This window comes from Eulemur rufifrons, chromosome 8 (genome assembly GCF_041146395.1).
Source record: "Eulemur rufifrons isolate Redbay chromosome 8, OSU_ERuf_1, whole genome shotgun sequence".
NCBI lineage: Eukaryota > Metazoa > Chordata > Mammalia > Primates > Lemuridae > Eulemur > Eulemur rufifrons.
Window position 1 is genome coordinate 38,000,724 of NC_090990.1, and position 24,287 is coordinate 38,025,010.

Sequence of the window (24,287 nt, forward strand, 5' to 3'; positions counted from 1 at the left end):
TTTGAGCTCATTCATTAGCAAAATGTTTCCCTTATAATTCTGTTTTCACGTTTTCTGTTATACTCTACCTAACATATATTTGAAGTTAGTTTTCCAGTTCAAGGAAAGGTAAAGAACTTGCATTTTCATTTCTTAGGTTTGTCCAGTTTATTCTTCTAAATGGTAGATTTAAACTTTACTCTGACAAAGACCTGGCTTAAAATCCCCCTTCCCTTACAAAAAAGCAAAACAGTAAACTAGGGAGTCTTAAAATGCCTTTATGCTGTCAGAATAATTTCTTGGCTTGGAATCAGAAAACCTGGCCTTATTTTTCCCTCTAAAATTATAATAATAATTTTGAGTATTTTTTTTCCTCTTCTAAATCCTTAAAAAGAAAGCCCTCTTCCCCGTACACCTCAATTAGAAGATATATCTCTTTCCCTTTAGTGACCATAGAACTAGATACCTATATAGTCATCCCTCTGCAACCATGGGTGTCACATCTGTGAATACAACCAACCTCAGATCAAAATATTTGGGAAAAAAATTGCCTCTGTACTGAACGTGTACGGACTTTTTCCCTTACTATTCCCTGAGCAATACAGTATAACAACTATTTACTTAGCTATTACATTGTATTAGGTATTAATATTATAAGTAATCTAGAGATGATTTATATTATGTGGGAGCATGTGCATAAGTTATATGCAAATACTACACTATTTTATATCAGGGACTTAAGTATCCGTGGATTTTGGTATCTGAGGGGATTCTGGAACCAGTTCTCCACAGATATCCAGGGACAACTGTACTGTGTGATATACAACGATGGAAGGTAGCAGTGGTATGGGGTGGAAAGGTGAGATCCTATTGTTACAGGTACATTAACTGGTCATAGGTGTAATGTTTAACACCAAAGCAAGAGAGAGTTTCTCTATCTTTGATAGAGAAACAATATTTGTGGTGAATTAAGAATTTGAGAAGCGCTGAATTGAATTGAGAGGTTATTGTTTTTGGCTTTCTGAAATTTCCCCACACCGTTTTACAACTCCTTCCAAGTTTTTCCATTTAGCTTTAACTTCTTATATGACAGAGATTCATTCATTTTCTCTCCTTACTATGCTTTATCATAAGAAACTCTCACACTTTTTTATAGAAAAGGTATTTCATTTCCTCTTTGCATTTTGATCAACATATCTATGTAACTAACCTAGGATTTTCCTGTCAGAAATATGGGCATTTCATTCATTTGGGAGGGTCAGCATGAGAAGGGCATTTAATTAAAAATTACTATGTTTCTTTATCTTAGAGTACTATTAATCCTGTAGATGCAGTTTATCAGCCTAGTCCCTTGGAACCTGTGATCAGCACAATGCCTTCCCAGACTGTCTTACCTCCAGGTAAAGTATCTGGAAAAATGTTTCATAGATTCATTAATGAGAAAAATCTTACCTTGTGTGGCTGTCATAGTAATTTTAACTCTTTCTGGATTTTTTTTTTGTTGTTGTTGTTTGTTTTTAATAAAGGAATCAAAAACTAATACAACAGAAAATAAACTGGAAGAAGTTGATAGTGTTTTTTGGTATTGGGACTTTTGAAGTATAATGAAAGGAAGTTTTGTTTACAAAGTGAGACGGAAAACAAACATGATTACTAAGACTTGGATTAGCTGGTAGGACAGAATCCTATGACTCAGAATTTATGGCTAGCGAGGAAAAATTAATATACCCGAATAAGGATAATCCAGAAATGTTCTGGTTTGGGGCATTCTTTAAAGCTCTGAACAATACAAATGGTTTATTTGTGGTAGATTTTTACATAATGGTAAATGGAAGGATAAAATTTATGATAACCTACTGATACCTGTATTTTTAAGTATAGAGCAATGAATACTGTCATTTTTTAAAACTGGCAAAGAAGGGTTCAGGGCCAACACATAGCTATACTTGATTCCTTTGCTTTTTTTGTTGTATCCAGCATTTCTCCCATCTAAGTACTAACCAGGCCTGACCCTGCTTAGCTTCTGAGATTGGACGAGATCGGGCGCATTTAGGGTGGGATGGCCGTAGACTGCATCAACATTTCTTTGTTCTCAATGATGACATGGTGAAGCCTGAAATTGTGCTGTAAAAGGGAAAATCCTTTTTAAAAAATACTTAAAAGTGTCCAGGCGTGGTGGCTCATGCCTGTAATCCTAGCACTCTGGGAAGCCGAGGCAGGAGGATAGCTTGAGTCAGGAGTTAGAAACCAGCTTGAGCAAGAGCAAGACCCCGACTCTACAAAAAAGTAGAAAAATTCGCTGAGCATGGTGGCACATGCCTGTAGTCACAGCTGCTTGGGAGGCTGAGGCAGGAGGATCACTTGAGCCCAGGAGTTTGAGGTTGCAGTATGTGAAATTCTTTTGTGAGTTATTACTCCTAAAGAGAATTAGTTTAATATCTCTTGGGTGACTAAAGAGGAGGTACTACCATTGGAAGCATTTGTTGGTTTTACAGAGCAGTTGTACTGTAGTATTGGGCTACCATGGCTGGTCTTTCGATATGCTGCCTGGTGTCTTTATACTCTGTACATATCGAGTTTAAGAGTTTAGGAAATCAGGAGTAGTAACATAGAACTTTGCTTAATGGAATAATACAGTTTCAAAAATTATTGATCTTTAAGATTTTGAATCCCCAACAGTTGCAGTCAACAGAGTGTGTGTTTGTCTGTTTGTCTAACTTATTTTACATGTTCAAATCTCCTAGAACCTGCTCAGTTGTGTAAGTCCGAGCAGCGTCCATCTTCCCTACCAGTTGGGCCCGTATTAGCTACTTTGGGACATCATCAGACTCCAACACCAAATAGTACAGGTACAGATTTGTGTAATTCCTTTACTTAACTCCCCCTTAACATTTGAAATTTGTGTTTGACCTCTGACGGGGGCAAAAAGGCTTGAAGAAATGTGTTATATATTTCTGTTGGTGATATCTTAGTTTTACCATTATAGTTCCATACATGAAGTGGTGAACTTTGTGACTGAACCAGAAGCTTTATTAAGTAACTATAATTCAAATAAAATAAAATATTACAGGATTTTGTTTGTTTTACCTTAGGATTTATTTCGGGGATCAATATTGACTTTTTAAAAAAATATACCCACGTTAGACTTGCATACTTTTTTTGTAAAGGAATCAGATGATGCTGAAGAAAAGCTGAAAGCCCTTTCTACTCTCCCTTCAGTCATCTGTGTGCACGTATAATATGTACATACACACCTGTATTATGTATTTTTATTGCTGTTTTATTTTAACCTAAATGAGGTCATGTGTTTCTGTGACTTGCACTTTTCATTTAACAGAGAACACGTAGAGAGCTTTCCATGTTCATACAGTTAAGTCAAGAGTACTCTTTTATAGCTGCCCGGGTGGGTATTAACTTGTTTTTTCCACCGATGGACATTTAGGTTGTTTCCAATATTTTTCTGTTATAAGCAATACTTTAGTGATAGCGTTGTACAGCACCATTGGCACATGTGTACTTTTTTAGGAAACATATCAGTCTTTCACTTTTAGCCAATTTTATAGGCGAAAAAAAGATACTTCGTTTTATTTTGTATTTTCTTAATTGGTTTATATTTATGGTCTTTATTTTTTCTCTTTTATAAGGATACTATTAATGTTAGATTTATTTCTTGTTTTAAAACTAATTAAATTTAATTTGAGTTACCTGTAGAACCAAACTCAAGGAAGCACTTAGTCCTTTTGACCCTATTAAACCTGGAGACTAAAACCAAAACCAGTCTTGAGGAGGTGTAAGGTATCATAAAATTCCTAATTTTAAATGCAAATTAATCTTTACTTGTAGAATGAGGACATAGCATTGTTTTCATTTTTAATAAAAGGTTTTTTAAATAAGGTTGTGTCCTCATTCTGTACATGATTTGCCTTTTTCTTTGTGTAGTTCAAATACTGATTTTCTTTACAAATAGTGTAGGGACTTCTACCAGCTTAACTAAACTTTCTTAATTTCAGGAAAATCTGCTTTGACCCCATCTTCCTAATTTCTTCTCCTCTAATACCAACATTTTTCTCTAATTAAAATTTTTTTTAACATCCTAGGCAGTGGCCATTCACCACCTAGTAGCAGTCTCACTTCTCCAAGCCATGTCAACTTATCTCCAAATACAGTCCCAGAGTTTTCTTATTCTAGCAGTGAAGATGAGTTCTATGATGCTGATGAATTCCATCAAAGTAGCTCATCCCCAAAGCGCCTGATAGAGTAAGTAGAAGAACAAAGTATGTAACTAAATGACTCTCTTGATTTTTAAAAATGTAATTTGATTTTAGGACTGCTATTAATGACAGATTTGCCTTGTAAGTTATTATTTGGGAACGGTAAAGAAGACAACTTATTTTTTTATAGGTTTTTAAATTGGTATAATGGTTGCATGGACAACTTTTTTTTTTTTTTTGGACACAGAGTCTCACTCTGTCATCCTAGGTAGAGTATAGTGGCGTCATCATAGCTCACTGCAACCGCAAACTCCTGAGCTCAAGTGATCCACCTGCCTCAGCCTCCAGGGTAGCTGGAACTACAGATGTGCGCCACCACATCCGGCTAATTTTTTCCATTTTTGGTAGAGATGGGGTCTCACTCTTGCTCAGGTTGGTCTCGAACTCCTGACCTCAAGTGATTCTCCTGCCTCAGCCTCCCAGAGTACTGGGATTACAGGCTTGAGCCACCCCACCTGGCCTGGACAATTTACTTTTAACCAGCTTATTGAGCAAAGCCAGTTCTGTTTTACTTCTGACTTAATCCAAATGGAATGAAGAGCACCAGCTATAATAATGTGCTGATGTTATTAGTTGACCTCTGGACATTGGTATAGCACCAACATTAGGAGATGATCCAATGAGAGAGAATAAGCTACAAAGCATTATACATCAGATAAGTTACTGTTACCTTTTTTTTTTTTTTTTTGGACTGGAGATATTCAACAGCTATAAGCCAGGTACTATATTAGGTGAAGGGACGATACAGAGGTTAAAAAGACCCTGGCTATTCTCTGATGAGTGGAAAAAATAAAAATTAAAATGAAAGAAAAAGACCCAGGCCCTGCCCACAAAGAATTTATAGTCTATGAGGGAACAAACATTTATAATCCAATGGGATATGTAGTATGGTATCTAAGTCCATTCGGGCTGCTATAACAAAATATCATAAACCGGGTAGCTTATAAACAACAGAAATTTCTCACAATTCTAGATGCTGGGAAGTCCAAGATTAAGACACCAGTGGATTTGGTGTCTGGTGAGCCCGCCTCCTGGTTCGTAGTCAGTTGTCTTCTTACTGTGTCCTAACTTGGAAGAAAGGCGGGGGGCTAGAGAACTCTCCAGGGTCTCTTTTGGGAGGGCACTAATCCTGTTCCTGAGGGTACCACCCCATGACTTAATCGCTTCCCAAAGGCCTCACCTCCTAATACTATCACACTGGTGATTAAGTTTCAATGTATGATGTGGGGGAGGGGCAGGGGCAGACAAGCCTTCAGACCATAGATATGGTAAGGATAAGCACAGAAAGCTACGGGGCGTTTGAAGTATTGAGAAGCCAGGGAAGGATTCCCAGAGGAGGGAGGGAATGTGATCCTAAGGTGAGATGTGGTTGAATAGAGAGAAAGGAAATGGGGATGAGGAGAGGAGGGAAAATGGAAATGTTCTCATGTAGATGGAACCCTGTTAGAAATGCCTAGAAGCTAGGTGAGCTTGGTTTCTTTGGGGAGCTGTACCTAAGAGTGGTTTGTGACTGACATAAGGTATGGTGAGCAGTTTTTAAAAAAAAGATACAGAAGAGAGTTGACAAGGGCCAGGTCATGAAAGCGTCTTTGAGGCTTTTAAGAATTTTGAACATTTTCTCACAAGTGATGGCAGTTGCTGGTGAGATTTGCATTTTATTTATTTATTTATTTATTTTTTGAGACAGAGTCTCACTTTGTTGCCCGGGCTAGAGTGAGTGCTGTGGCGTCATTCTAGCTCACAGCAACCTCAAACTCCTGGACTTAAGCGATCCTACTGCCTCAGCCTCCCGAGTAGCTGGGACTACAGGCATGCACCACCATGCCCGGCTAATTTTTTGTATATATATATTTTAGTTGTCCATATAATTTCTTTCTATTTTTTTTTAGTAGAGACGGGGTCTGGTCTCACTCTTGCTCAGGCTGGTCTCGAACTCCTGACCTTGAGCGATCCACCCGCCTCGGCCTCCCAGAGTGCTAGGATTACAGGCGTGAGCCACCGCGCCGGCCGAGATTTGCATTTTAAAAAGATAGATTTGCCTAAATTGTGTAGAATTGAATGCAGGGGGATAGGATTACAGGTAGGAAGACCAGCCAAAACCTGGTAGTAAATTGAGAAATGTAGATGACCTGCACAAAGTTGCTAGTATTGGGAATGGAAGGAAGTGCGTTAGTTCCAGAGATACTAAGTAAGGAAGCAGATTTTTGACAGATGTTTTGCTTCAAAATTGTGTGACCTTGACTTGTGGTCAAGTTCTTTAACTTTTGTAAGCCTCAGTTTCCTCATTTGAAAAATAAGGATAATAAGAGTTTTAACTTCAAGGGGTCACTGTGAATATTTAAATGAGAATAATGTAAGTGGAGGCTTAATATAGTGTCTGGCACTTAATCACTCAATAAATAATAGCTGTTATAGAAAGCAAATTATTATTTAGTTGCTTGCTTTTTACTTATGTTTTTCATAGACAGTAGCTGGCTTAGTTTTTGTTGGGTGTTTTTTCCCAACTCTTCTAATTTCTCCAGGGTTGGTACGATTGCTATAGCTTGGGTTTTTGCTTTTTAAGACAGTGCAAATTTGGAAATAATTATATGTGAATTTGCAATCTAAGTACCATCAACCAGTCCTTAGACCTTTAAGGTTAGTTTCTTTTAATAAAAAATATTAGACAGGACTCTAGTTCTCTTAAGTGTGCACATGAATTGAGAAATGTGTCATTCATATACATTAATAATTGCATCGTAATTGCTCAAAATCTTGGCATTTATAAGGAAAATGTGTTGGTTCATGAAGTTTTTTGACTTAGTGGGTCAAATTCAACTTTTGAATATGGGAAAAAATGAAATATATTTGGTCTAGCTGAACAAGTACAGTTACGGCCTGGCACTTGAGTTAATAAGGAAGGGAGGTTTAAATCCACAACTCAAGAAGGCCAGTTTATAGGAAATGGTTTGGTTTAACATTTTGATTTCTTAATGTATGTTAGGAAATAAACTATTGAGAAATCATTAGCAGTTTGCCAGAAGTTTCACTTTAATTTCAAAAAACTATTTTTATGATAATGGATTAAAAGAAAACAAGCATTGGGAAAATTCCAAGGTAAAGGTTATCGATTTTTGAAGGGTTTGATCATTGTTTTATTAAAAAAGAATTAAAGACAATATCTTACACTAGACATGAGCTGTGATTCTAGGTACAGTTGAATATCACTTATTAGTTTATGGACTCATGTATCTGTCATCTAAAACAGTGGTCCCCAACCTTTTTGGCACCAGGGACCGGTTTCATGAAAGAGAATTGTTCTAGGGATGGGGTGGAGAGTGGTGGAGCTCAGGGAGTCATGGGAGTGATGGGGTGTGGCTGTAAATACAGATGAAGCTTCCCTGGCTGGCCCACCGCTTACCTCCTGCTGTGTGTGTGGTGAAGGGGGCAGTTCCTAAGTATCACGAAAGACAGTTTCTCCATGGAGTCGGGAGGGGTGGTGGTGCAGGAGGAGAGGGGTGGAGCTCAGGCAGTGATGCACTGCCCAGTTCCTAAAAGGGCATGAACCAGGATAGGGCCATGGCCTGGGGGTTGGGAACTGCAGCTCTAAAAGCATGTGACTATTTTCAGTAAAAGCTTGATATTAGTAATATATGATTAGATCCTTATAACCTAACTGATAGTCTCTGGCCCCAGTTTCAGAGATTCTTCTGAAATTTTTATGAAATAGAGACATTTAAAACACCTGTTGTACCCATAGTAGGCGTGCCTGCAAAGTCATCCACATGCTCGTTTGCCTCTCCTTTTCCTCCCTCTTTTAGGCTTCCTCCTCTGTGCTCTCCCAGTACCTGATCCTATAACAAACACGCAGTTCATGAACCGCTCATTTGAAAGGGTCCAGAGTTAAGTTTTATGTTCAACTAACCCACTCTGGTTTCCTTTTCTCTCTGAATTTCACACTCTTCCTTATATACCCTAATCTAGAAGCCCAAACTGGTAGGGAGTACAGATGTTTTATTTGGGTAGCATAGTGTTCTGTTGACTTGTTTTTGTTTTGTTTTGTTTTGTTTTGTTTTGTTTTGTTTTGAATAGGGGCTTTAAATCTCTTCAGCTTGAGTATGCTGGCTGCAGTTCCCTGTTTGTATAACTTGGCCCTATTCATACATTTATGTTCTCTGCCTAGCGTCTGTAGTCATTTGGGCTTCTGACACCTGCTGGTCGTCAGCTGCTATCACTCATTTGTAACTCTCAGATCAAATTTCTATCTACTATTTTCTCTGTCTTTCTGAAGAAAGAGAACTTGAAAGCTTAAGTCCTCTCACTATTCTGTTTCTAAAGACCTGTAGTAATGATAGCTCCTGTGAATTATGTTACTGAGCAGTGTGGTTTTCACATTTATAAATTAGATGACATTACATGTTGGAAAGAACTTGTACTTTGGAGCCAGGCATGCATTTGAAATGGCTTCACTATGCTCCAGCGTATGACTTCAGGCGGGTCATTGAACTTCTGAGCATCTGTGTATTATGAAGAGTAATTGTGTCTACCTTATAGGGTTGTTTTGAAGATAATACACATACAGTGTATGGCTCATACATACTAGGTACTCAATAAATTATTATTATAATTAATTCAGAGCTTTAAATGTTTTGGTATACTTTATGATCTTATGCTTAAATTCTAGACAACTTAGTCCATTGCATGTAAACCTTTTCTGTATGCATATTTGTTGTTACTTGTCTTTATATTCTTCATATCCTTTGTTCCATAAGGTAAATTATGGAATGGCTGAGAAATTATCCCATTTTTTTCCATTTTCAGCCTTATTAAGTATTTCACTTGGCCCAGACATGTTCTAACCATAGATAAGAAGAAAAGCAAAACATAGATAGGATCTGATTTTTGGAATTGCATCTAACCTGAGATTCTAGTTTTATAGGATTTGGGGTTTTCAGATGAATTGATTTAAAAAATTAACTATTTTGATGGTGTATGAAAGAGCCACAAAACATTTGGAAGATAATTTTCTTGCAGTTCTTTTATTTAATGATAATTTGATTTCTCTTGCCTAGGTCTTTTACTCATATTTTCCATTGCCTCTCAAAACTGGTGAGGTAGACATTAGTTACAGTACAAAGAAGCAATATTTAGTTACCTAAGGAGTTTTGAAAAATAGATCAAAAGAAGGTAAGTAACCAGGGCAAACTATATTTAAACTAGAATACATAATATATTCTAATATTCTAGTGTTCTGATACAAGCAGAGCCCAGAGGATTTTTAGGCAGTGAAACTATTCTTTATGATATTATGGTGGTGGATACTTGTTATACATTTGTCAAAGCCCATAGATTGCACAATGCCAAAAGTGAACCCTGATGTAAACTATGGACTTTCTGTAATAATAATGTGTCAGTGTAGGCTCATCAGTTGTAACAAATGTGCCACTCTGGTGTGGGATGTTGATACTGGAGAGGTTGTGCAATGTGTGTAGGGACAGGAGAGGAATTCTGTGCTTTCTGTTCAATTTTGCTGTGAACCTAAACGTGTTCTACAAAATGAAGTTTATTAATTAAAAAAATGAAAAGGCAAGTAACAATAGCAAACTATGTTTAAATTTGAATATGTAATATGTTTCACATGTGTAGATTTGTAATAAGAGTCACTATGTGTGTACCATTTTATAAATATCTATAGTATGAGAAATTTGGTTTCCATTTTTTACATTTAATAAGTAAACTGTATGCCTTTCTGATTACACTTTTATTTATATACAAATACATGGGTAAGTTTTGATCACAGCTATAATAACTTAATTGAAGCTTTCTTTAGACCTGTTAACCAGTTCATAAAGCCAGTTACTGTAAGTTTACTGGTAAAAAAAAATAATAATACGCTTTTTCATTTTATAATTTCAATTACAGTTTTCTAATGACTGGGAAGAGTGTTAGTACCAATGTGGACTTTTATTACAGGGTCTCAAAAATATAGACAAGACATCTTTCTGAGACTTAGTGATAGACTACTGCCAGTTTTTAGTTTCTGGAAATTATTGCCAAGAATGGTGACGTGTCTACATTTATACAAAGTAACAAAATCAGAAAATGAACTCTAGTTTTAAATTTAGATGCAGAGGCATAAATCTCACTAATTTTTGATGACCTGAGCCTTGCCTTTCAATGTGATTTGGTTGAGCATACACTATGCAAAAAGCACAAGATGAGAACTTGTCATCAGACTTTATAGTTTACAATCTTGGAATGAGGGTGGCAGGGAGAGAGTTGGAAAGTGTATGGATATATATAAAACCAGCTAACTGTAAGAGTCTAGTCTCTGTCCCTAAGTAGATATAGTGGTTAAGTAGCTTTGTGGGTTGTCTTACTATGTTTACAGATTGATTTCTTTAGCTTAAGAAAGTTATTAATGTTTTTTTAGTTCTTCTGGATCTGCCTCAGTTTTGACACACAGCAGCTCGGGAAATAGTCTGAAGCGCCCGGATACCACAGAATCACTGAATTCTTCTATGTCCAATGGAACAAGCGATGCTGGTAAGTGACCTTTGAGAATTTAACTTTTTTTTTCCTTAAAAACATTTGTAATACTAGTAGAAACACAAGTTGGCCCAGTTTAACCCCAGTCTGACAAGATTTGTTTTGTTTTAGACCTTTTCGATTCACATGATGACAGAGACGATGATGGGGAGGCAGGGTCAGTGGAGGAGCACAAGAGCGTTATCATGCACCTCCTGTCACAGGTTAGGCTCGGAATGGATCTCACTAAGGTAAGAACCAGATCTGGCATTTGCCGTAAGTCTGAACTAGTATGTGTGGATTCTCAGTGGTTGTGTGGTGAGTGTGCTTATAAACATAGTAAAATGACATAATTTCTGTCTATCCTTGTGCTGTGTTGTGATTTAATTAATATATATGTAGATGAGTAAACTGAAAATTTTGTAAATGGATGAAATAAGTGGAGCTAGAATAATTTTATAGAGGATAGTGTGTATGTGTTGTATGGATTAAGATTTGGAGTTTATTTAGGGCAAATGAGGAATAGGAATAACATTGGGCTTGGTTAGTAGTTTGGGCAAAGCTTAAAGCAGTGTTGCATGCAGAGAATCAAAACGAGCGGAGTTCTGATCTTGAGGTCAGAGGACCTGTGTTTGCATCCTACCTCTACTATTACCAAACCATGCGGCCTCGAACAAGTCTCTGATCCTCAGGGTTTTCACATGCAAAGTGGACATACAGTGAGTGACCTGCTTCACAGGGTTATTGTTAGGCATAGAAGAGGTAGTGAATCTAAAATTGTGTAACGCATATTGAGTCGTATAATTACTGTAGTCTGGATTTGAATTTGAATTTAAACTTAGTGCTCTAAACAATCCCCGATTGAGTTAAGAGACTGGTACCTTTGTAAACTCCTGCCACTGTGCTAGAAGTCTCATCCTTTTAATTCTCACCACAGAACTGCAAAGTAGGTGTTATTGTTAATTCCATTCTATAGATGAGGAAACTAAAACTCACAGAAGTTAAGTAATGTGGCTGAGTCGTATTAAGTGGCAGACTGAGATTCTAATCTGGTCTGTGATTTTAAGACCTGTAATCTTTCCACTACTGCCTTTGTCTTTAAGACGAGCTATGGTAGCTTTCATATTGGTTAAATTATTATTCTGTCCAGCTTTAGAAAGTTAATTAAATTTAGGATTTTCGCTTCTGGTATGACAAAATCAACTCCAATACTATAGTCAGTAGTGAGCTTCATTTTGGTTTTGGATTTAGAGGGCCATTAAGAAAAGGACTAATCCATAATATTTAATACCTTATAATTAAAGTGTTTATGATAGAACCTCTACCCCTAATCTAAGTGACAACAGAAACACAAAGATAACATTAATTTGGGAAGCCCTGCATACTTATCAGGAATGCTCTGAGTAGGAGAATATTTGTAGGAGTTTTTTCCCATAATTGCTTCAGTAATAATTTTCTTGCATAGCTGCTGGCCCTTCTGTGGTTGTTAGGAAGGACATTCTTTTCTAGAAGTGGCCCATCAGGCTTCCCGTTGAATCTCATTGACCAGAGTCAGGCACGTGTCTGGGTCGAAACCAATCACTGGCAAGGAAAGTTAAATGATCAGTTTAAATGAATCCACATTCACCCCTTGAAACTTGAGAGTAAGGGCTATGGCTTCCTACAGCCAGATCTGAACTGAATCCAAGTTCTTTTGGGGATGAAGCATGGATGTCAGGAGGCAATAAAAAGTGTCTGCCATGATCAGCTTTGTAATTCTTCCTTCATATAATTTTCTCTGCCAGATAATCTGTATTTGGGTCCATAGCTACTAAAAGCTTGTTATATTATGAATGATATTATAATTATTTGTTACTGACTGTATTAAAAATAAGCCATTAGAAATCTTTTTCGGCACAAACAAATGGGTCTGATTGCCAACAGATTCTGAAATTTTGATTCCTTTTATGCATTCCAAAGTGTCATTACAATAATGCCTTAAATTTGTATCTTCTATAAGAATGTTTTCTCACTTCAGATACTTTTCCAGAAACAATTTATTTCCAAATGTTTTGTCTTTTTTAGGGATACTACAAAGTCACATCCCATTTGCCTCACTCTTGAGAACAATATATACATTAGGTCATATATATATATATATATATATATATAAAGACCTGAATATATTAGGTCATTAAATATGAAATGTCCAATTTCGAATCAGAAGTGTAGTTTATTATATCTCAAACAAGAAGCAGTACAATTAAAGTATGTGCCTAAACTACCGACACAGTTTTGCTATCTTAACCAGTAGCTTGTTTATGCCAGCAGTGAAGAAGCCTGGAGAACTAGTGGCAATGAAATTGCAAAAGGCATTTTCCACAGCTTGTTGAGAATTCAACATTTTTCCTTCCAAGAAGTTGTCCAAAGCCTGGAAGAAATGATAGTCAGTTGGTGCAAGTTCTGGTGAATACAGTGGATGACAGTTAGTTTTCAAGTCTAGCTGCTGTAGTTGAGCAGCGTTGTTTGTGTGACTTTTGGTCCAGCATTGTCTTGCAAGAGGATTGGCCTGTCTCTATTGACCAATCTCAGCTGCTTAATCTCAAGCATCCTCATCATTTCATCCAGTTGGTTGCAGTAGACATCTGCTGTAATCGATTGACCAGGCTTCATGAAGCTGTAGTGGATAATACCAGCTCTGGACCAGCAGACAGACACCATTAGCTTTTTTTGATGAATATTTGGTTTTGGACTGTGTTTCGGCACTTCATCTTTATCCAACCGTTGTGCCGAATGCTTTCGATTGTCAAAATAATCCATTTTTCATCACAAGTCACAATACAGTATAGAAATGGTTCGCCTTTATGTCGTGACAGCAGAGAAAGGCAAGCTTTGACACAGTTTCTCTTCTGATGCTCGTTTAATTCATGCAGAACCCATCTATCCAGCGTCTTCACCTTGCTGCTAATTCATGCATAGGTTGAGGTAGATTCACTTCTACTACAGCTTTCAGCTTATTATCCAGGTCTCAGGTTGCCCATGTGGCTCATTTTCAAGATTAAAATCATGAGAATGGAATCTCTCAACCTATCAGTGTACTGTGTGTTCATTAGCCCCATCCCTCCCAAACACTTTCTTGATATTTCAAGCTGTCTGCACTGCATCGGTTCCATGAGATAACTCATATTGGAAAATAACATGAATTTTGACTTATCTATGGTTTCACAAAAATTGTTCTAAAAATTTTTTTTGAAAGATAATCACAAGCCACAACATGTGTTTGAAAGACTGAGGATGTGTCTTCACAATAAAAATAAAACAAGTGTCAAAGTGAAATGTCAGAGATATCAGCTGTCAAACTTAGTATTTAAGGAAATCAGACATTTCATACCTAATAACCTAATATAAGCAGTGCATGTAATTATCCTCCTTTTACAGGAACTTAGAGAAGTTGAGTTAATTTTCCAGAGCCTCCTCACAGCTAAGAAGTAGCAAAACAAGTGATTGAACCCAGGTTGGAGATAACCATGTCCAGCTCTCTTCTGTCACTGTTCTAGCAGTTTGTCATAATGGCATGTATCAGTATAGTGCTAAAAACATTGAAGATCTGTTGAATGAGAGTTCTCAAGACAATTCTTAAGTAGGGGGAAAATATATATTTTTCTTTGATTACAAGTGAAATCAAACTTTCTTTTTATTGTTTTTGGCCCTTTTTAAAATTGTTCAATTCCTTTGTCCATCTTTCTACCATAGTGATCTTTTTGTTGTTGATTTGTAAGAGCTGTTTATATATTAAAGGCATTTAGCCCTGTTTGATTCCCAATCTGTATTCTTTTGTTTATTCCTTCAGTTGCTCATTTAAAAATTTCTTACTGGCTGGGCATAGTGGTTCATGCCTGTAATCCCAGCACTTTGAGAGGCCAAGGCTGGAGAATTGCTTGAGGCCAGGAGTTCAAGACCAGTCTGGGCAATGTAGTCAGACCCTGTCTCAAAATAAAAATATAAATAAAAATAAAAAATTCTTACAGTATAAATAGTAGTGAAAAGGCAAATGTGAGCCAAACTTGGTTCTAGCACTCTAGGAGCTCATTTTATATTTGAGGATACAAAGTCATAAGTAGATAATGTTCCTCATATACCTAATGATGATAGAGAAGCTGCAATAGAGAGGAAAGTACACAGATGCCCCAAAGTCTGACAGATTGAATTTGAATTCCACATTAATAATGGAACAGTGAGAAAATTTTTTACGCTCTCTGAGTTTCATATTTCTCCACTGTAAAAGTGGGATGATAATTTCTTCATCATATGGCTGTTGTACAATTTAGAAATACAATGTATGTGTAATGCCCCAGCAGATTGGAGGTGTCAAAGGATTGCTACTGAGTAGCTTGTTGCTGTTATTACACTCCGGGAGAAAAGGGAGGTTGCAGAGAGGAAGTGACATTTGAATATTGGAAACCCCTTCTCTGTTTTTCATCTACTGGGCAAGTTAATGGGCATTTCTGAATTACAACAGTTTGGGAAGTAGTTTTTAGAAGCATGTCTGAGCAATTACATAGTGAATGTTAGTGTCATTGGAATGAGTTGTGTGTTTGTTTTGTTCTGTTTTGTTTTTAAGCAGCTTAGCAATCTGTTTTTCTGTAGTGGAATTTGATCCTCAGAGGTCATGTGTGAATGTTTTTCAGGTAGTTCTTCCAACATTTATTCTTGAAAGAAGATCTCTTTTAGAAATGTATGCAGACTTTTTTGCACATCCGGACCTGTTTGTGAGGTATTTGAACACAGTTGTTTCTAACTTTTAAGGACGCCCTTTTTTTGCAGGGTAGATGGATTCCTTCTTACCTTTCAGACATTTCTGGGTTAAAGTAGTATTGAGTAATGTGTTTATATTGGATGCCTGTCTCTGCTTAAGTTATGTAGTGTTGATATTGTTAGCCAACCAAGTTTAACCCCTAATGAAATTCTCAAGAGCCCATTAATGGGTCGCCAGTATTTTTACAGGTTCAAGGGCATAAGTTTATTTGACCCAGGCATTGGTAATCACTGTTAAATTATTTATACTATATCCTAACAAAGTTCAGCTATCTGAGTTCAGCAAACCTTTCTAAAGCACCTGTTTGCTAGATAGTTTGTTATGAACTGGAGAAAAAAAGTCACAGTGTCTGCCCTTGAGGAGTTTACAATCTAGTATCCAGATTATAGACTGATTCATCAATTTTAAATATAAATCTTGAAATGTTAGATATGTATGTATGCACTAGGGATAGAAATAATGTAATGGTGAGATTGATTTATTTACAAGGAAGTGAGTTCACATTGCTTTTCACAGGTAGCAGGAAAATTTTCATTGTAATCCCTCTCCTATACATTCCTTGAAACCTCAGTCTGAGGTTTCACAGTGGGTAGGCACACTGGCTGACACAGATGTATATATATTTCATTCTTAGGAAAATTTAAGAGAATCATTTAACCAATTCCCAAAGGGTAGAAATTCAAATAAATATGGCAGTGTTTAAATTAATAGATAATTTAACAAATAAAATGTAAACATTTGTTAATAACATATAAGTAAAAATGAATGGAAAGTACCAGTTGTTCACTGGATATAGATTTTAGATTTAAGGGTAGTTTTTATGCGTGAGAAGTTAAATTTTGAGGTCCCTAGAGGAACCACTTAAAAAATACAAAAGTACAGCTAAAAGGTGAATAGATAAATAGAATACTAAAAACAGTTAATTCCCAAAAAAGGAGGAAAGAGAAGATAATGGAAAAAGGAACAAAGCAGACATGTAGAAAACAAATTCTAAGATGGTAGAGTTAAACCCAACTATATCAGTAATTACACTAAATGTAAATAGATTACACACTCCATTTAAAAAGAGAACAGTGATTGTCAGACTGGATAAAAAAATCAAGATAGGTTAGTATGCTATATGCAAGAAAGAGACTTTAAATACAACTGATTGGTTAAAAGTAAAAGGGTATACCATGCAAAACACTAAGCATAACAAAACTGTATTAGTATCAGAAAAGGACTTTTAAGACAAGAAATATTACCAGGGAAAATAGGGATATTTTGTAATGATAAAAAGGTCTATTAAGAATAAGTAGGCCGGGCGCGGTGGCTCACGCCTGTAATCCTAGCACTCTGGGAGGCCGAGGTGGGCGGATCGTTTGAGCTCAGGAGTTCGAGACCAGCCTGAGCAAGAGCGAGACCCCATCTCTACTAAAAATAGAAAAAAATTATATGGACAGCTAAAAATATATATAGAAAAAATTAGCCGGGCATGGTGGTGCATGCCTGTAGTCCCAGCTACTCGGGAGGCTGAGACAGGAGGATCGCTTGAGCTCAGGAGTTTGAGGTTGCTGTGAGCTAGGCTAACGCCACGGCACTCACTCTAGCCTGGGCAACAGAGTGATACTCTGTCTCAAAAAAAAAAAAAAAAAAAAAAAGAATAAGTAATGTTCCTAACTGTATATGTACTTAATAACACAGCTTCAAAATACATGCAGCAAAAGTTGACTAAACTAAAGGGAGAAATAGACAAGTCCACAAATTCCTCCCTGAGGAACTGATTGACCACGTAGCCCCTGCGTCCTCATCCCCTGAGAATTAGTAAGGCTATAGATGATTCAAACAGCATTATCAATCAACTTGACCAAATTGACCTTTCTAAATACTGCCTAACAATTATATAACACATAGTCTTTTCAGGTACACATAGAACGTTCATCAAGATAGACCATATACAGAGAATTCTTAATAAATTTAAGAATAATTGGAATCATACGAGGTATATTCTCTGACCATAAAAGAATTAAATTAGAAATTGGTAGCACAGATACAGAAAAACTCCAATTATTTGAAAATTAAACTATGCTATGCACTTACATCCACTTAATCTATGCTACTAGAAACCAGAAATGGTGTTTGCTTCAGGGGCAGAGGTAGTGATTGCTTGGAAAAGGAGATGGGGGAACTTTCTGGAATAATGGAAATATTCTATGTCTTGATTGGGTGGTGATTAATTAAGTAGGTATATAAATTTGTCAAATCCTCAAAACACGAGGATCAATGCATTTAATTTTATATATATGTGTGTGTATATATATACTATATGTATTAATACCTCAATTTTATTTTTTAAGATTTTATTCATTTTATTTTTTAAAGGGATTTAGATATTATACTGTATCTCAATTTTAAAAAGAAACTTTGAGGTAACTCCTGATCCTGGGTCCTTGATGCTCTCAGCCTGGCTCAGGGTGGACCATGCTGAGGGTTGCTACATCAGCTTGCATTCTGCCAAAAAGCAGGACATTAAGTTTTGTCTCTCTCCCTTACAGCATTAGTGACCAGAAGGATCCCAGGGATCGAATGGTTCAGGTTGTGAAATGGTACCTCTCAGCCTTTCATGCAGGAAGGAAAGGATCAGTCGCCAAAAAGCCATACAACCCCATTTTGGGCGAAATCTTTCAGTGTCATTGGACATTACCGAATGATACTGAAGAGAATACAGTGAGTTCTATGTTGACATTCTTAATTATCTTAACTTGTGGTACTGATTCAGGATTTTATTTAGGAGCAGATAACAACGATCAGAAGGTGCTCAGCGCCTGTAGAAGAACATTGTTCTTAGATCATCATATTTTGAATATAATGAGAAGGGGGGGAAGTGGGATGAGAAGAGGATGGAGATTTAGAAATCAGATCATGAGAGGCCTTATAAGCCATAATGATAATTTTATGGCTTAACAGGCTCTCATTTTTGTCTTGAAGATTATTACAATAATTTTATGAAAAATAAATCAAGAAGGGGCAAAAATAGAAGCATGGAGACCATTGAGGAGGCTTTGGCACTATTCCATGAGAGACAACTGATGGGTCAATTGGGTGAGCTAAGAGGAGACAATTGGACATGAATCCTTGCATGTGGACTTAAGCAGTTGGTGGTATCATTTACTGATAAGAAAAAGATTGGATTTGGGGAGGGAAAAATCAAGAGCTCCAGTTTGAAATACAGAATGTGGTACTTACTGGTACCATACTTAAGACTGTCAAGAGGAGTAGGGAATTGTAATTTAAGAGAGTAGAGTTCAAGGGAAAGGTCTGAGGTAGAGATGGAGCTCTCAGAGATTTTGTTATATTTAGATGGCATTTTAAAGCCCTAGGATTGGATGAAATTATCTAAGAGGACAGCATAGCTACAAAAGAGTAGGTAACTCAGAACTGAGCTCCAGGGCTCCAGCATTTAAAGGTTGGATTGAAAATGACAGCCAGCAAGGAAGACTCAGATACATGTTAAAAAGCTTTTAGAAGTGGGGGGGGAAAAACTCTAGCCCACAGAGTTTGGCACTAGTAATCTTTCAGTAAATGTGATGCTCCATATCTTTGCCTTTTCAAGTGACATGTTACATGTAGTCCTCACTAAAGATAGAGGCAGTATGGGTCTGTTCTTATTCATTTGGCAGACATTGGTAAGTGCCTACTCTGTGTCAGACCTGGCCCTGGGTTAGACACATGGTCCTTTCCTTCAAGAATGTCTTAGTCTAGTTAGGGAGACTGATACAAAGCAATAATTAGAATAGTGTAATTAAATGCCATAATACAAGTATGTATAGGATGCTTGGTGTGTGTAGAGCCACAGGCTCCAATTGTCAGATTCTCTGAAATGTCATTCGTGTTTCCACATCAAAAGAAAATGTTCTGTTTGCTTACAGGAACTAGTTTCAGAAGGACCAGTACCTGGGGTTTCCAAAAACAGTGTCACATTTGTGGCGGAGCAGGTTTCCCATCATCCACCCAGTAAGTTACAGAGCTCCTCTGCAATCTCCACTTTCAAAGTATGCTGTGCAAAGAAGGTCATTAAAAGCTCCATAACTGAGGTTACTTTACTGTCAGTTGTATGGCTAGCCATATCTTTCCTATTGCCTGAAGTGGAAACTCGAGTTCATTGGTTCTTCATGTCTGTATCTATTCCTTATATAAGTTCTAAAGGCACTTTTAGCTTCACTGATTATGTATAAAAAGAAGAGATTTGGGAAACCAACTTTTAATTCTTCCAAAGTCATCTTACTGTAATAATCTGTGCTGTGGAGACCCCAGCAACTGTGAGCAAGTTTGTATAAATGTGATATGTAGTTTCTGCACAGCATATTCCTGGCATAATGGAGAGAGTATAGTTGTCCCTGGTATCTGCGAGGGATTGGTTCCAGGATGCCCTGCAAAATCTGAGCATGCGCACAACCCCGATGTAAAATGGTTACGTGCATTTGCATAGAACCTATGCATATCCTCCTGTGTACTTTAATCTCTGGATTACTTATAATATCTAATACAATGTAAATGCTGTGTAAGTAGTTGTCACACTGTACTTTTAAATTTGTATTGTTTTTATTGTTGTATTGCTATTTTTTATTTTTTCCAAAATTTTTTGAAAATTCTTTCTTAGCGGTATCATTTCCAAATAACTTCGATCTGCAATTGGTTGAATCTGTGGATGTGGAACCCGCCAACTATACATATCCCCTCAGCATCTTGTTTATTAAGTGCAGTATTAAGAATGGAAATACAGGATGCAATATTGCATACTTGCAGACTGTGAGAACAGATAGTCCGCTTTTTGATTTTAAGCCTCCTGGTTTGGCCACAGCCTCATAGTTCAGGGAAGCTCTTGCCCACGTGGCTCTGAATGGATGCTTGCATTGGGGAAAAGGGTATAAAAAGGAGGGGGAGGTACCACCTGGCCTGATTTGAGGCTGTTCTTTGAAGGTAAAAGGATTTCTCCATGGAGCCAGTTTTATCTCTCAGGTTAAGTGAGTTTGGAGAGGTGGCTGTAGCTATCTAGTGCACTAATTGAAAACATTTTCTATTCAGTTTCAGCCTTTTATGCAGAGTGTTTTAACAAGAAGATACAATTCAATGCTCATATCTGGACCAAATCAAAATTCCTTGGAATGTCAATTGGGGTGCACAACATAGGGCAGGGTAAGTTTGTGGGCATTGGGTGGACTACAACATTAATAAGAAATTTTTGTGTCATTCTAATATATGCTGGACACTTGTTTGATAAGAGAAAATGGCCCTGGAAAGCCAGACTAGTGTCATTGTTAACAAGAAAGCATCTGTTTTAGGGGTTGAGAGCAGGGGTGGGGTACTAGGTAGGTTATCTCCAGTTGACACGACTCATCAGAGATTCTGTCCCTCTTTCCACAGGCTGTGTCTCGTGTCTAGACTATGATGAACATTACATTCTCACATTCCCCAATGGTTACGGAAGGCAAGTAGAGCTTTGTCCATGTCCTCTGATCAGCAGTAGACCCTGCTGGTCCTTAAGCCATGCCCCTCCTCCTCTCTTTCCTCTTAACTGTCAGCCTTACCTGAAAATTTTTGATTTTGCAGGTCTATCCTCACAGTGCCCTGGGTGGAATTAGGAGGAGAATGCAATATTAATTGTTCCAAAACGGGCTATAGTGCAAATATCGTCTTCCACACTAAACCTTTCTATGGGGGCAAGAAGCACAGAATTACTGCTGAGATTTTGTAGGTATTTTGTGTTTCTGCCTCAGTTCTCTTCTGCTTCTCTGAGATACTTTTCCTTTTGTCGTAAACTGTATTTTCTGTGTTAGAAATGTGAAAGAATGGTTCCGTCTTTGTAACCTTGTTTCTACCTTTTGTGTGATGTCCTTCCTAAAAATCCCATATTAGAAGGAGACCTAAAACATGGGTCCAGAGCAGTCAGAGGTCCATTGATGGAATTTCCTTCCTAGGAACCTGGCTTGTGAGGGGGAGCTGAATAGGGCCTTCCTAAGTTGCCTAGCTAACCCGGATTATGGATCCTTAACTCATCCTCGCCAGGTTGGACCATCAGCTAGTCTTTCCAGCAGACTTTGTGACCCCTATAGAAGTGTTTCCAAGTCCTTACAGCCCCTCCTTTTTCTGTGCATTTGCTGGGGACAAACAGTAACCATCACATCTTGCAGGCATTTGGCTTGGTTCCATTTGACACTGTTGGGTCAAATGAAGATGACTGTGCTGTCTGGGTAACCGTCAGTTGAGTGGGTTCAGAGCCTGCCTAAAGAGGAAAGTCTGTAGTACTGTGCCTCTAGGCTTTTCTCGGCCCTGGAAGATCTTATTGGGAGCAGTGTCCTAGGTGGAAGACACACAATTGCTTAACCAGTTTTCCAGGGAGATAATTTAATTTGGATGTCAGAGTCAGCATCCAAAAATATCTTGAGCAGATGAGACCATGAACAAGATGGAGTTTCTGAGGATCAGTATAAAATATTATTCCAGTTGGAATATATGGGCAGGGCTTAAAGAACAGCACAAGATACCACAATAATGCAGCTCCCACCACCCCCAATAAAATAGGCAGATAATGGACTAGGATGTTCAGAACAAATATATGGGTGTGTCTACTTCTCAGACCACTTAGAGGTAACCAACACCAATAGGAACTGCTAGCTCAGCAGAATTTTCTGCCGGTCAGAGCCGTATTTAGTCAAAAGACTGTCCTTACAAAGATGTGAGCTGGAAGAGCTCTTGATGAGGTCTTTAAATTAGAAATTTGAGTATCAGATGAAGAATTGCACTGAGTCGTTCTCAGACTTTTTGGTCTGTGGACCCCTTTACACTTAAAAATTAAGAACCCTAAAGAGCTTTTGTTTATATGGATTATATCCAATAATATTTTTCAATTGGAAATTAATGCCGAGATTTTAAAATATTTGTTAACTTACACATGAAAATAATAGCATTTCTTTTTTTTTTTTTTTTTTTTTTGTTGAGACAGAGTCTCACTTTGTTACCCAGGCTAGAGTGAGTGCCGTGGCGTCAGCTTAGCTCACAGCAACCTCAGACTCCTGGGCTTAAGCGATCCTACTGCCTCAGCCTCCCGAGTAGCTGGGACTACAGGCATGCGCCACTATGCCCGGCTAATTTTTTCTATATAGATTTTTAGTTGTCCATATAATGTCTTTCCATTTTTAGTAGAGACGGGGTCTCGCTCAGGCTGGTCTCGAACTCCTGACCTTGAGCAATCCACCCGCCTCGGCCTCCCAGAGTGCTAGGATTACAGGCGTGAGCCACCGCGCCCGGCCTAATAATAGCATTTCTGATGGATGAAAAGTAGCTTTTCTAAACTTTAAAAAAATTTGTAAGACAAGTAGCATTGTACATTTTGTAAATTTTCTAAGTCTAAACACTCTGTTGTTACATATCACATACACTTGTGAGAAAATTGAGTGAAAAAGGCAAATAATGTCTTAATATTATGAAAACAGTTTTGAGTTTATGGACTCCGTCCCCGACAGGGTCTTAGGACCTCCCCCTGGTCAGGTCCCCAGACCACACTTTAAGAACCACTGTGCAAAGACCTGAGATCCTACCACCTTTCTTTTCCATTGTTCCCTTTCCCCAAATCCTCCCGAGTTAAGGAGGACACTTAAGTTCTGTTGGTGATAGCAGTTTTCATCCCTCTACCCTGTTCATTTTTCTCTTTCTGACCTCTTTCAGTCTTCTGTTCGTGCCCTGCCATTCCCAACTACGCCTTAGCTATGATGCTTGTCTTCTCAAATTCCATACCTGTGTGTCCAAGTGGAGCCCTGTCAGGGCTTTTGAGGAAGGGATCCTTGCTCAAAAAAAGTGGTCAAAGCATTAGGCCCAGAAATCCCTTTCAACCTGAGAATGAAAGCCTGGTCTCCAGCATTATATTCATAAGCAAAGCCTTGCCTGACCCTCACACCAGCAGTTTTGCCCTTGGACTCCCAGTGCCCACACAAGCTCACCATCGCACTTACCACTTAGAATCTCAGTGGCAATGTGTCTCTCCTCACTAGGCTGTGAACAGCTTGAGGGCACAGAATGTGCAAATCGTTGTGGCCCCAGCAGAGCTCTCCTACCTGTACTTGCTGTTTATGGGCTCTTGGGTTCATAAGCATCTTGTTCTGGGTCCTCACTCTTACAGGTGGCCCTGGGAAATCCAGTTCTCTTATGTTAAGGTGATTTCGTCAAAGACTTCACAGTTGGTCTTTTGTGTTCTACTCTGTGTAGATAGGCCATACTGACCAGATTCTTTGGTAGAGTAATTTTCAGCTTGAGACTAACACCAATGTTTCCTTTTCTGTTCAGTTCTCCAAATGACAAGAAGTCTTTTTGCTCTATTGAAGGGGAATGGAATGGTGTAATGTATGCAAAATATGCAACAGGGGTAAGAACCTATATTTTGCCACTTGTTTCTGGCTACATTGAATTGCAGCCTGTCCTTTATCCTGGCTTCATCTGGAACTTTAACCACAGAGGCCAGCTCTAAGGCTGTCTCTCAGGGCAAGGCTTTTCCTTCCTTCCCCCACCTCCCCAGCAGTGCAGGGAATAGAATGATTTCTACTCTTCTCTCTGCTCTCAAAATAATATATGTAAAACAATGCTTGGCACATAGTAAGAACCCAGTAAATGTTAGGTATATCATTAGAATGTGTGGTATGTTTATAAAATGAGGTGCTAAAGTAATGTGTGTGTGTTTATATACATACACGGTTTTAAGATTT

General features: G+C 37.9%; 1 protein-coding gene across 11 annotated transcripts in view; it reads left to right on the forward strand.

Annotated features, from left to right (window-relative positions):
• The window catches only part of OSBPL9 (oxysterol binding protein like 9), a 167,123-nt gene that overhangs the window by 140,560 nt on the left and 2,276 nt on the right, over positions 1 to 24,287 (forward strand). For all 11 annotated transcript variants that reach the window (XM_069479964.1, XM_069479965.1, XM_069479955.1 and 8 more), the window contains 12 exons: positions 1,289 to 1,379; positions 2,724 to 2,828; positions 4,077 to 4,236; positions 10,663 to 10,775; positions 10,890 to 11,008; positions 15,425 to 15,510; positions 18,087 to 18,258; positions 19,461 to 19,545; positions 20,617 to 20,727; positions 20,956 to 21,019; positions 21,142 to 21,282; positions 23,872 to 23,950. In XM_069479964.1, the coding sequence (XP_069336065.1) occupies positions 1,289 to 1,379; positions 2,724 to 2,828; positions 4,077 to 4,236; positions 10,663 to 10,775; positions 10,890 to 11,008; positions 15,425 to 15,510; positions 18,087 to 18,258; positions 19,461 to 19,545; positions 20,617 to 20,727; positions 20,956 to 21,019; positions 21,142 to 21,282; positions 23,872 to 23,950 (1,326 nt within the window). The remainder of the gene's footprint in view (positions 1 to 1,288; positions 1,380 to 2,723; positions 2,829 to 4,076; positions 4,237 to 10,662; positions 10,776 to 10,889; positions 11,009 to 15,424; positions 15,511 to 18,086; positions 18,259 to 19,460; positions 19,546 to 20,616; positions 20,728 to 20,955; positions 21,020 to 21,141; positions 21,283 to 23,871; positions 23,951 to 24,287) is intronic.